Source organism: Rhipicephalus sanguineus, chromosome 5 (genome assembly GCF_013339695.2).
Source record: "Rhipicephalus sanguineus isolate Rsan-2018 chromosome 5, BIME_Rsan_1.4, whole genome shotgun sequence".
In the NCBI taxonomy this organism is placed as follows: domain Eukaryota; kingdom Metazoa; phylum Arthropoda; class Arachnida; order Ixodida; family Ixodidae; genus Rhipicephalus; species Rhipicephalus sanguineus.
Genome location: NC_051180.1, coordinates 88,263,899 through 88,276,432, shown reverse-complemented (window position 1 = coordinate 88,276,432; position 12,534 = coordinate 88,263,899). Strand labels below are relative to the sequence as shown.

Below are 12,534 nucleotides of genomic sequence, written 5' to 3'. Positions count from 1 at the left end.
ACATGAGTGCTCTGTTGCGGGCTGGTAGTCCCGGCGCAGCAGCAGGCGAAGACCGGCGGTGACCAACGCGACCGGCGGGACGCCAGCCAGCCCGAGCGCTTGGTCTGGCGCGAAGCGCTGAAGCAGAAGAAACGTCCGCACTCAACGAGTACTCTCCACACACTCTTTTATTTACATGTCGCCTGGGTAAAACAGGAATGCCAGAGCGGCGCCCCATGGCATTCGTACAGTGCAATACAGAACCGAAACCGAAACACAACAATGAGCTCGTGCAGAGGGCACGGAGGAAAGCAAGTTTCAGCGCAGTCGGATTTCCAAGCGCAGCTTAAGAAACGAGGGTCTTTAGAATTATGTATGTATGCATTTTCTATTAAAGGAACACACCACCTAATACTTACCTAGTGATGTTGCGCCTCAGATATGCGTAATGTTTGCTTTTTGATCGACAATGTACACAAGTATGAACGTAGTCAGCCGTTCAAGATGGCTGGCCCTTGGGCAAGTGGTTCAACTTTGGCCGAGTCGCTGAATCGATTGACGTGCCGACAAACAGAAAGACAGACAGACCAAAATTTCTCCGTTTAAGTATCCCAAGAAAGGCTATCGTCTTTAAAACTGAATTTCGGGCGAAACTGCGGCCGGACCCTTTGGCGCCTATCTTAGTTACGTGCCTGTGTCAATCGCTGCTTCATCTAAAAGTGAAACGTAAATATACCACGACAACTCGTAATACTTAGGAGTTCTCTTGATTCGGGTGCGCTGTTGCATTGCTTCGGCAGCTGTCGTCTGCAGGTCGTCTTTCTTGTAGTTTTCCATTAGCGGACGCATGTGTTCCCATGAAGTAAATCAACAAAGTGGTAGAATGTGCCAGGCAGAACCTCTCGATAGAAGTACGTTACCTGATAACGCATCCCGCAACAGTCAGAAAGAAACGGTCATCATCATTCCTAGCTTGCCTTTGCCACTTCAAGCCATAGCTTAGATGATTCTAGTTAAGCCAAGGTAATTATAGCCTTGCCTAAATAAGCCTAGTTGAGCATCATCTAACTAGCTAAGTTTAATTAAGATAATTAAGTGAAAGCTTCATTAGCCCGAATTAAGCCTAGTTGAATTCTTAGTGTGGCTGGATCAGGACCAGCTTGCCCACCAGCTGTGCTGTGACCCAGCCTTGCGATGTAGTGCAAGCTGCGGCAATTTTTTTACCATTCCTACTGCTCAATGGCTGTCATAAACAATTCAGTCTCCCCCACAGGTCGGCAAAAATGTGGAGCTCACTCAGCCTCACTCATGGAATATATTTTGCCCTTAGGGCTCACTCGGACTCAGACTCACCACAATTTTCCTCAACCGGACTCACTCGGACTCAGACTCGCTAAACTTTTTCTCAACCAGACTCGCTCCAACTAAAACACCAAAATATTACCCACTCTGACTCACTAAGACACCGACTCACAGCAAGATCTGAGTTCGAATGAGTCTGAGTGAGTTGACTCATGAGTCCATTGACGGATAATTAGCTTTCTCGACGAGGATGCCAGTGCAAGTAAGCGCTAATATCTCGCATAATCGGTGCTCTACGATACGCATTTTGATCTGCTACCTCAATATACGAGTTATCAGTGATTACAATACAGTAAGGACATTGTTATTTAAAGATATGACTCACACGACATAATTTTATCAAGAAATTTCCTTGAAAAGTTTTGCGAGGGGGGGAGAGGTCAAGACACCCCTTTGATCATTAAATATGAGCTGGGGTATGAAGGTTAGTGCGTTGAAGTATCTGTGAGTAGAAGTGAGCATCAATGTGAGCCTTCATAAGGCTGATAGTAATACTATGGTGTAATAGAATGGGGTAGTGTGCCGTCTTCGCAGCAAACCAAAGGGAGAACGGTGGTCGCTTTTGCGATGACGCCACCAGTGGGGCGCCACGATCGAACGGCATGCCCGGCGCGCGAAATTTCAATCAGAATTGCGAAAATTTCTGCCGTTCTTGAGTCAAATGGTCACGTAACACGATTGAAACTTCAAATTTTTGCAAGATTTAAACACTTAAACAGATTTGGTTGCATTATTGCAATAACTAAAGATGCTTCTGCGTCGTCTGAGCTTGCACAATTCCTATAGCAGAGCAGCGTCCCGGATCGTCTGCATGCTTACTGTTTTGATTGTAAATGGCATAAAAAGCACATCGCTGTTCATTCCATGCATATGTACGCCTGTCTAGCTATCAGAGTAATTTGAAGTTTTGCGTCGAAACACACGAGGAGGTCCGGAAGGCCAACATTAACAGCATCAGGCGAGTTGCACGACCACCCGTCACCTGCACCAGCCAGAAGAGCAGTCGGAAGGTTTTGCACAGAAAAAATACAATGCTTAATGACGAATGCTGCTTGATTTCTTTAGAGATTTTACTCCTCAAAGGGGCGCCAAAGCGCAGGAATGCAGCTAAATGCACCGCGATGCAACCGGGATGTTGGATTTATCCTATGTGAATAAGTCCGTAATTCCAATCGGTCTGCAAAAACTTGAATGCATCAGGCTTCCTCAAACACTGAGTCTGCCGTGCACATGAAAAAATTCGCTAACGCGTCATGAGAAAGAGAAGGGAACAATAAAGTTTCCCACGTGAACGCAGGACCAGTGCGGCAACTGTAACTACTGATCTCGGAGGCTTTGTATCTTAGCTTACCATAAATTACTTCGGGGAGCGGCGTCAGGTGGCGACACAGTAGTACGGTGTGCTCTGGCACCGCAGCTGTCATCGCAAAAAGAGCCACGTTTCAGGCGCCAGACGGCACACTACCCCATTCCAGCAAACCATAGTAATACTGAAGTTGAATAGTTACCACCATAGCTCGGCAAAAAAATTTGGAGTTCACTCAGACTCACCAAAGAAATACATTTTGTGCTCGGGGCTCACTCGGACTAGGACCCACCGATATTTTTCTCAGCCGGACTCACTCGGACTCAGGCTCACAAAAGTTTGTCTCAACCGAACTCACTCGGACTCAAACTCACCAAAATATTAACCACCCGGACTCACTCAGACTCAGACTCACGGCTTGATCTGAGTCTGAGGTAGTCTGAGTGAGTCGACTCATGAGTGAGTTTGGCGACCTATGGTCTCCCCTGACCTTAAGCGACTGATCAGTTTACGGAAACACGTAGTGGCTGGCTCCTGCTGACATGGCAGCGGCTTCGAGTGATAGAGAGAATGCCTAGTCCTTATTCTGCTCTTTTTTGCCCGTTCTTTCCGGCGGACGTTTCTATTTACTTGTGTAAATAGAAACATGTTCCTACTCGACACTTCCATTTGCTTGTATTGACAGACACTTCTATTTCTTGTATGAAAAGATTAGCGACGGATGGACATTACATTCCACATGCTTTTTAGCTTCCTGTCCCATTAGGCTTTACGAAAACAGGTTATTAGTTGGTCATGTACCCCGATACGTGAACAGTTTCGGTATTTCACATTTAACAGGGCTAGCGAGACTCGCAGCTGCTTGCGGTGAAGGAAAGGCTGCGATTGTGGAGGACATGCCGCGGACGTTCAGCAGCGCTCCCACTATGGCCCACGAGATTGGACATCTGTGAGTTGAATTCAGCTAAGTGTTCGCCATTGCTTTGGCTTTTGAAAACTAGTTGCTACAGTGTAAGTTAAGCCGCGGCAAAGTATTTCCATATCGACGTAGAGTTCGTCTGTAAATACGGGAGGTACCTGACTGGCATCGCATTTTTATATAAGAATCTGCATTGTATAAAAATAACATGTATATTTATTCACATAGCTACGCAGTCGCTCGACTGACAATTATAGGTGGCATGGGGATTCTCGCCATCCTATGGATTACTTGCAGTAACACTCTACAAGTAGCTTCCGCTCTATGAAGCTCCAACAGGGATACTACCAATCTTCGAGGCAATTTCGTTAATACGTAATGCATATGCGTTGCAGTTTATTCGGCAAGCGCTCTTATGCATTTTTCGATTGTATTTCAAGAATGTTGTGGGATACCCGCTGTTCACGACGTGATTGGCTTGAAGTCGTACAAAGATTTTGCTGGGCGGCTTCGTGTTAAGTTAATCAGGGCGAATGCCGGTGCTCTCGAATCGCACGTGTCGTTTCCTCCGGCCAGCGTTTGGGCTTGAGCAAAAGTGATTCTACAGGATTTCCATTCAACCTCCGTGCAAGGAAATAATCTACACTCTCATAAGACAGTTCGTAAATGTGGCTTTTCAATATGGCCGAACGTCACCGAAAGCTGCCACCCATTAGAATACAGTACTTACAAACGCATCTATTCATATTTTTAATTTTCTCTTGAAGTTGTCATATCCGGATGCAGTCTTCTATCTTCTATAATGTCATCCTAAAATAGCTGATTACTCGTTCATTCCTTGTCCTTTCCAGGGTAGGTTCAGCACACGATGGCTCCACGAATGATAAGCTTAGGTATGACGGGACGGGTTGTCCGGCGAGCGAGAAAAAAATCATGACGCCGGTATCGGGCACGTACTCGGTGCAGGCGTTCTCCTACTGCAGCACATACCAAGTAGCAGAGTTCATCATGTAAGTATTGCTTAGGCAAGCGAATGCTAATGACAATTAAAAAAGGAACTGTAGAGGAGCTCCAGAACCATGGTACGAAGCAACATATAGAACCAAGATTTTTCGCCAGTTACTATTTAAAAAAAACTTATTAAGCGATTGCCTAGCTTGGCGGATTGGTAAAATATATCCTGACGTACTCTAAATGGCTGAGAAGAATACTGCGACAATTCAAGACGTGTAGCGCTTATGTTTATTTAGAAACAAATTGGGAAGTACGGCTAAAGATGACGTCGCAATTACGGCATGGATTCTTGTGTTGCGAATTATGAGAGCGAGAACAAAGTGCAGTTGACAATCGCTATATCTTAAGCAGGGTTTCAAAATGGCAAAATTTAAGTTAGCGCATCTTATCGGAAGTTAGACATGACGTTTGTGACAAACTGTAGTTGTCAAAGGCAGCAAACCTCGAAAATAACGCTTGCATTGTGCAACCTATCAGTAATGTATAAAACTAGCATAAAAGGGGGGCGATGGAGATGACAGAGCGCAGAACTAGGCTGAAAAAGTTTGACACATGGTTAAAGAATCGAAGGTACATGTAAAAGCACCTAAGAAATTGTTAAAAATGCACTGTAGTTGTGCAAAAATGTGCCTGCACCATTAACGCTTAAACTAACTGAAGCATGACTTGAAAATAAAATACTATCAGGAACCAGTAATCGTGAAATGAATACTGAACAAGCAAAGTAAAGAGCATGAAACATTTCAAAACCTGAACACAGAAAGGTTTCTGTAGCAACAAGGAACTACACATACAGTTGCGGGAGAGATATGTTATTCCCATTTATTCAAAGGGGATACAGGGTAATAGACTTGAAATTAAATGGATCATTTTGCAAACATGCAGCGCCACGCCTTCACCTGGCGGCGAAGTTTAACGAGAGGGCACGCCGACCAGCAAACGTCACGAGCAATCTTAAGGGATTGTGCGTCTTTTTTGCCCAGCATTCTGCCTATTTCTGTGGTGATAGATTGGGAGACGCTAGTGCGTATAATATTCGACCTTCGGCAAGGATTTCGTGAGAAACTCGCAGCATTCAGTAGGTGGCAGAAGCCGAAAAAAAAGGGTGGCCGGCGAATCTGCTGTATCTCGAAGGCTATGCATTACTGCCATGCAAACTGTCATGCATATTGTGCGCGACGATGGCACACAGAGGTAATTGAGCTGGCGTTTTTCTTTACAAATGAAACAGATAACTATATTAGGTGTTATATTGAACGATTAGAGCCATTAGGTGGACATTTAATGCGAATACTGTAATTTTTTTGGACGTCTGTGCACTTGCGTTGAGCCAAAGTATCGCGTTCAAGATTGCCATGCAGAAACCGGTTGGAGGTGTTTGCGAGGTACCATCGAAGAACAATCCTGTTTTTTATAGAGGAACCACCAAGTAACTATGCCAAGTGCCACATTAAAAGGTCATGACTGTACCAATGCTGATGTTCAGCCTGGTTGCTGTGATATAATAACAGTAAAGCGCTTGAAGGACGGGGACACAGCAAGAACACAAGAAGAGCGCAGATAGCGCTGGTGTTGTGTTCTTCCCGTGTCACTGTCCTTGAAGCATTTTACGGTTATTATGTAATTACTATAATATGGGAGCTTTCTGCAATACTTCAGCGCGAAAGGAGCAGCCGTAAGTGCAAAATCAATATCGAGCAGAAAAATGCCCGTCCTATGCGATGTGCTTTCAGTAACAAATTGCTGACTTACTTGGTGATTCGAGCATCTAAACACGGAGAGTGAACGTTCACACGCATCAGAAGGAATCGGAAATCTGGCGCACTAATTGGCGACCTAAAACAGCAAGAAAACGTTTCATGATGTTGGAATCCGTTGTTGACACAGCCATTCAAGTACACGGCGGTAGCAGACGACGGCAAAGCCGGCCCGCTTTAATCCAGGCTCTTCGGCCGGCCGTCGCTACGGGGTTATGTGCGTTTGGAAAAAGGTCCGTTGCTTCACACAGAATTCTGAATATCTTTTGTAGCTTCTGAAGACCTCCTAACCTTCAAGGGCAGTAAAATCAAATTTTGTAATTATCACGAAGGCGCCCTTACATGTTGGTTCTTGTCAATACTTTGTGCTTTCTTTGCCTCTTATTGAAGCATTCAATATGCCGTGAACCGCTAACAGCACCGTATGAAATTGATACATATCTCTCGCCCCAATTTACGGAGCTCTTTTAAATAGTACTGTTTTTTTTATTAGGAGCGATAGAGGAAGCTGCTTGAAAACTAACATTACTTCAATGACGACTACAAAGTTAACTTTTCCTGATGTTAACAAGACCAGGCCTTCCTTGGACGACTTTTGTAGACGCCACTACACAGAATACCAGGGCACAGGTTACAAAAAGGTAAGTTTGTTGGCATGTCTGTGCGCTTTACTATACGAGGTTAAATCTGAAGGAAAGAAAAGTTATTAACCTTTTTGCCAAGGAAGATGGAAAGTGGTATGAGTACATAGCTCTGTCTTTGGTGCTAAATTTCTGCTTTGACACGCAGACTTGTTTTTGCTTTTAAATGCGTAAGCATTTCTATGCCGACTGAACGAGAAATTCGTGTCCCATCCGCTTGTCACGTAAGACGAATCGCTGTAAGGACTAAATGTATCAAACATGATTTTTTGTTTCTGGTGGTGCTAGGTTTCGATCTAGGGCGCCAGGCTCAGAGAGTGTCTGAGCGTGGCGCCCCAGATCGCAACCATGCTGCAGCCATGCTGCAGAATTAATCTATCAGAACCGTATGAATGCGATACGCCGGCGGTACAAACAAATGTAAAATGAGAACACTTTCAATGAAGATGACAATACAAAGAGTTTGAGCAGACGACAAGTCGAATTTTCGACAAGTGCACGTGTTGGAAGTTTGCACATACGCGAAAATTTTGGACATTGCCCCTTCAGCATTTCCCGGTGTACTGGCGCAACGTACGCCATTTTGCTGAAGGAGCAATGTTCAAAATTTCCCGCACACACTCGCATACGCACTCGCAGACGCACACACTCGCAGACGCACACGCCCGCACTCGCAATCGCGCGCACCCCCCCCCCTTCCATCCCGCCCACCACAAACACACGCACGCACACACGCACAATGACCTTATGAACGCCCAACTACAAACCTGTTCGTACGGACGCAAGCTCACATGCACAAATGTGCATAGAATCAGCAGAGATTACACAATGGGAAGCACAGTACATGTGCGCATATTTGAGTGCATTGTATGTAAGCATATTTGCTAATATATAAAACTACAAAAATAGGTGTATGTGCAATTATACATCTAACCTGCAGGCCCTTTCAATGAAGTCATTTCCGTCCGTCCAAAATTTGTTTGCTCCCAAAAATAACTCGCAATGGGAAGCAAATACACCAATGAGCACGCTCACACAAAATGCACACACGCAAAATCACTTCACGACCAAGTGCTATCAACCGTTTCAGGGGTGCAGATTCTAAATTTAATAGGCGTTCTTCTCCAGAGTCCGCTCTACAAATTCAACAACATTCGCTTCAACCCACAGACTTTTGAACGTTAATAATAATATATGAGGTTTAACGTCCCAAAACCACGATATGATTATGAGAGACGCTGTAGTGGAGGGCTCCGGAAATTTCGACCACCTGGGTTTCTTTAACGTGCACCTAAATCTAAGTACACGGGCCTCAAAAATTTTCGCCTCCATCGAAAATGCAGCTGCCGCGGAGAAGAAAAAGAAGAAGATGGCTTTCGCCTTCGAGTCTTCTTGGGTGAATGCATAAGGGACCCTGTGAGCTTGTTTTTCTGTGTCAGCTGTTCGTGTACACCTTACCGACGTCACATCCTTGACGGAAATGATCTCAGTGAAGCCTTGGTGCGCCTCGGCATACAACGCTTTCGTTCTAAAAAGACAGGGCGTGCAAACACGGACACAAGAAAGAAGCGAGGACATCACAAACGCCGACTAACAATTGAAGAGACGCACAACGGCGGAAAAGAAAGAAGGCACGAAAACTTATCTGCGCATGCCCATGCTACAGGCGAACCCATCAATCCGGCACGCGTGGTGGTCTACGTGGAAGATTTGATTTCATCTTTACGCAAGTTAATCGACGGTTGGCTCACGCATGCGCTACCACTATTCTCGATATGCCATGCTTCAATCATCAGGCGCGTTTCTTCATTTATATGCCGGTACAACACTGGGCATTCATCGAATTTTGGCGTGCACTTACAATCTTGACAATGTAAAGATAGATTAGAAGGTGAGCCTCCTGTTAGCGATCTCTTATGTTCCAACAATCTCTGGTTAATGCATCGGCCCGTCTGTCCTACGTAGAAGCGGCCGCAGCTGAAAGGGACCTTATACACCGCACTCGTACAGCAATCAGTGAATTTGTTGGTGTGTTTTACGAAACAAATACCGGTCCGCTTCTTGTCTTTTACTCGCTCATTCTTCCTCTGCACAGCGGCACGAATCTTACCTAGCTTAATGGAAGCCGTGAAAACAACATTAACGCCGTATCTACTCCCTACTTTGCTTAGCCTGTGAGATACGCAATGAATGTACGGTATACCTACGACAGGTTTCTTCCTATCGCTTTCTGCAACCATGCTCGGACTTAACACAATAGACTTCTTTAAACGTTCAGCGACAGAGGCCACTGCATCACGAGGATACCCAGATCTAAAAGACGCGTAACCTGTGCGTTAAAGCTATCGCTCATTTTGTGCTCACACGACTTGGCGAGGGCTGACTAAGGCAAGACATGGCGATGCCGTTTTTTACAACCTTCGAGTGCTTCGACGAAAAATTTGACAGCAGTTTCGATGATCTAGGAGAATACTGCCAGCACACGTGGTTCTTCTGGAACGTCAAGGAAATGTCTAGAAATTGTATTCCATTATTTTGAGGCACCTCTTTAGTAAAGCTCAGCCCTCCTCCATTTAATTCAAATTTTTCGCTAACTGAAGTTACCACTGTTTCAAAGTCCTCACCACTCCAAAAAATTAAGTAATCGTGCACATAGGGAAAAACCTTAATAACCGAATTCCCTAAGGCTCCTTCCAAAAGTCTGTCAATCTTGATAATGTATAAATCACTAAGAACCGGAGCAACCTTAGAACCAATACATATCCCTAATTTCTGCACATAAACGCCTTCCTTCCAACCTACCAGCGTCGACTTTAAATACATGAAAAGAATTTCTAGAAATGCCACGGTAGAAACACCACATTTATCGGTGAAAACCGTCTCGTGCCCTTGTTCGTTAATACATTCATCAACACATTTTAACAAGTCCTCATGCGGCAAAGAGTAATACAGCTCTTCAATATCCTCACTAAAAGCTTTGATATCCATACTAAAAGCATGGGCATGCGCACATAAGTTTTCGTGCCTTCTTTCTTTTCCGCCGTTGTGCGCCTCTTCGGTTGTTAGTCGGCATTTGTGGTGTCCTGACTTCCTCCTTGTGTCCGTGTTTGCACGCCGTCTTTTTAGAATGAATACTTACTAACTAGCTCAGCTCTCTGTTATCACAACGCTTTCGTATTGGTCAGCCGCCACCTCGTACGAAGATCACGTGCCCCGCGACACCCTCTGGCAAAATAGAGTGTTACACGCCCGCCGCCCGGGCTTCGAGTGGCGCTGGATAACACTCCCATGTAATAGGCGCACATAAATACCCTACAACAAAAAGTGGACGAGGGAGCACCCTCCGTTGTAGCTCAAATCGTAGAGCATCGGACGCGTTTCAAGTTTCCAGTTTATTTAAAGAATTGGAAAATACAATGCATATTAAAGTGCAACAGTTTCAGTAGGAGGCCCAAAAAGAAGAACTGTGGGAGGGCCTCCTATCAGAACGGCAGCATGGGCTAGTTGGTGATTTGTAATCGACATATTTGCACAGCGCTACGAGAACGAGGACATATGAAAGGACACAACGCAGCTCCTGCGTTGTGTCCTTTTCATATGTCCTCGTTCTCGTAGCGCTGTACAAATATGTCCTCCTATCAAAATTCGATAGAAAAGTTTAGTAAGCACAGGAATAAATTTACTATACAGGTGTAGATTGACGTACGAATTCGAAGGTTGTGGGTTCGCATCCCACCGACGGAAAGGGTAATTTTTCGTCCACATTGATTCCTTTCAATTTAAGAGAGAAGCATTATGTGGCAGTTAACAAACCGGAAATAATGTCGCCTATGCTTTCTTTGGCTTAATTCATTATTTGTGTATAATGCAGAAGAAATGACCCCCTCGGGGAATTCTCCTACTTTCGTACTTTCGTGTTAAAAGATCGTCAAGTGGAAGCATGCCGTGATTTGAAATAACAGTTACAACGAGACCCAGACTTTCTTTCCAGAGTTGCTACTCGTTAGGAGATATAGTGCTATTCTTACGACACCGAGACGAACTTTCTCAGCCACACTCTGTTCACTAAATCCGTCATCACGAAAAGCGAGGAGCGTGCGAAACTGATTTCACGTAATGGCACTGTAACCAGAGAAGCTTCATGGGAGGAGCCACCAGGTGCAATGAACTCGATAGAAGTTGCACGACGCTCACCTAGTAGGAGAAAATCGTACAACGGCAGCTACGCTCAGCGCAGTGCTGTTACGGTTACTTTTCGTACACCGTCGTATGCCAAACGCTGTACAAAGTGTATTTCATGTTTTCGGTGTGACAATTCCATGCCATATATGAGTAAAAGGAAATCCTAAGCGTCTTAACAGTTTGGGAAAGTAGAGTGTTGTTGTTATTCAGAATTGATGCATGATGGATACTTAACAGTTTCGTTGTCACTCGTAACAGTGAAGCTTTATTGCGCCGTTATCACCGATGCAAATATGTGTTGATATGATACGGCTTAATTGCGCTAACATTTCTCTTTCTGACAATTCCAGCATCATAGCCCCAAACTAAGCCTCGAGAATTGCTTGATTACATGCATACAGCCTGCAAGACCAGGCTCTGTAATTATCAACGATGCGCCTGACGGCACGAGCTGCAATGAAACCAAACCACGCGCGGTAAGTATGCCAGCGTAGCCCTAATTAAAGTCTTGTTGTGGCAGTCTAAGACACAAGCTTTCTGCCATTGAATTTCTCTCATTTTGCGTTTGCAGATCTGCATTAATAATAAATGCACACGTGTTAAATATAATCATGTCCAGACACTCAAAGGTGATATTGAAGTTGCAGAAGAATGATGTCAAGGACCCTAACTTGCTGTCCTGTGAAACGTAAGAACATGTCAGTCAAGAACATGCCCATGGAGTACATTTCTCTCTTTGTCCATATGTGTGTGCTGCGCAGCCAGTCATGAATTAGTACCAACTCACCCACTTGTCAGTACTGAGGCGAATCAAGTCATATTTCGATAAGAAATTGTAGTGGCAGCACTTCAGCGTTAATGAAGAAGTAAAAATGGCACATCGAAAAAGATGACATCAAAAACAAGAATATTTGACAGATGTTGGAGCAAAGCCATCCTGTCGACACACTTCAAGCAAGTATTGTAAACTTATGTATGGAATGTGGGCAGTAACCATAACCGTATAAACTGCATATGACAGCGTCACCAATAAATGTTGGTCTTGTACAGCTTGCTTTGAGCGTTTATTTAAAAAAGATGGTTGATACCTCTGTCTCAGAAATCGGTATAACACGAAAGTGAAACGTGTCGTCACAGAAGTAGCTGATTGCTTTAGTGCATTGGTATGACAGAGCTTGTATAATGTCTGCTCTTGTTTGGAAGATGTAGCACCGCCTGATGTGGACGCACTCACGTTGACGCCTAGTGGCACATCTCCGTACCGACGACTAACGCCCGTGATCATGATTTAACCCTTGCGGTAGCTGAAGTTCTTAACACATACGTGGACACCGCATATGGTGAATCCCGCGCAAATATGGCATCAACAAGCAC

The 12,534-nt window shown here is 44.7% G+C and overlaps 1 protein-coding gene and 1 long non-coding RNA gene across 2 annotated transcripts in view; both read left to right on the top strand.

Annotated features, from left to right (window-relative positions):
- Positions 1–4,580, top strand: part of LOC119394808 (metalloproteinase-like) — a 51,048-nt gene extending 46,468 nt beyond the window's left edge. Inside the window, exons 10-11 of the mRNA XM_037662112.2 lie at positions 3,488–3,596; positions 4,418–4,580. Coding sequence (XP_037518040.1) covers positions 3,488–3,596; positions 4,418–4,580 — 272 coding nt within the window. The remainder of the gene's footprint in view (positions 1–3,487; positions 3,597–4,417) is intronic.
- A 2,263-nt stretch (positions 4,581–6,843) lies between these two features.
- On the top strand, positions 6,844–12,177 carry LOC119392904 (uncharacterized). Its single transcript, XR_005183751.2, has 3 exons — positions 6,844–6,978; positions 11,511–11,636; positions 11,732–12,177. It is a non-coding gene; the product is annotated as an uncharacterized LOC119392904 (long non-coding RNA).
- Positions 12,178–12,534: the final 357 nt, after the last annotated feature.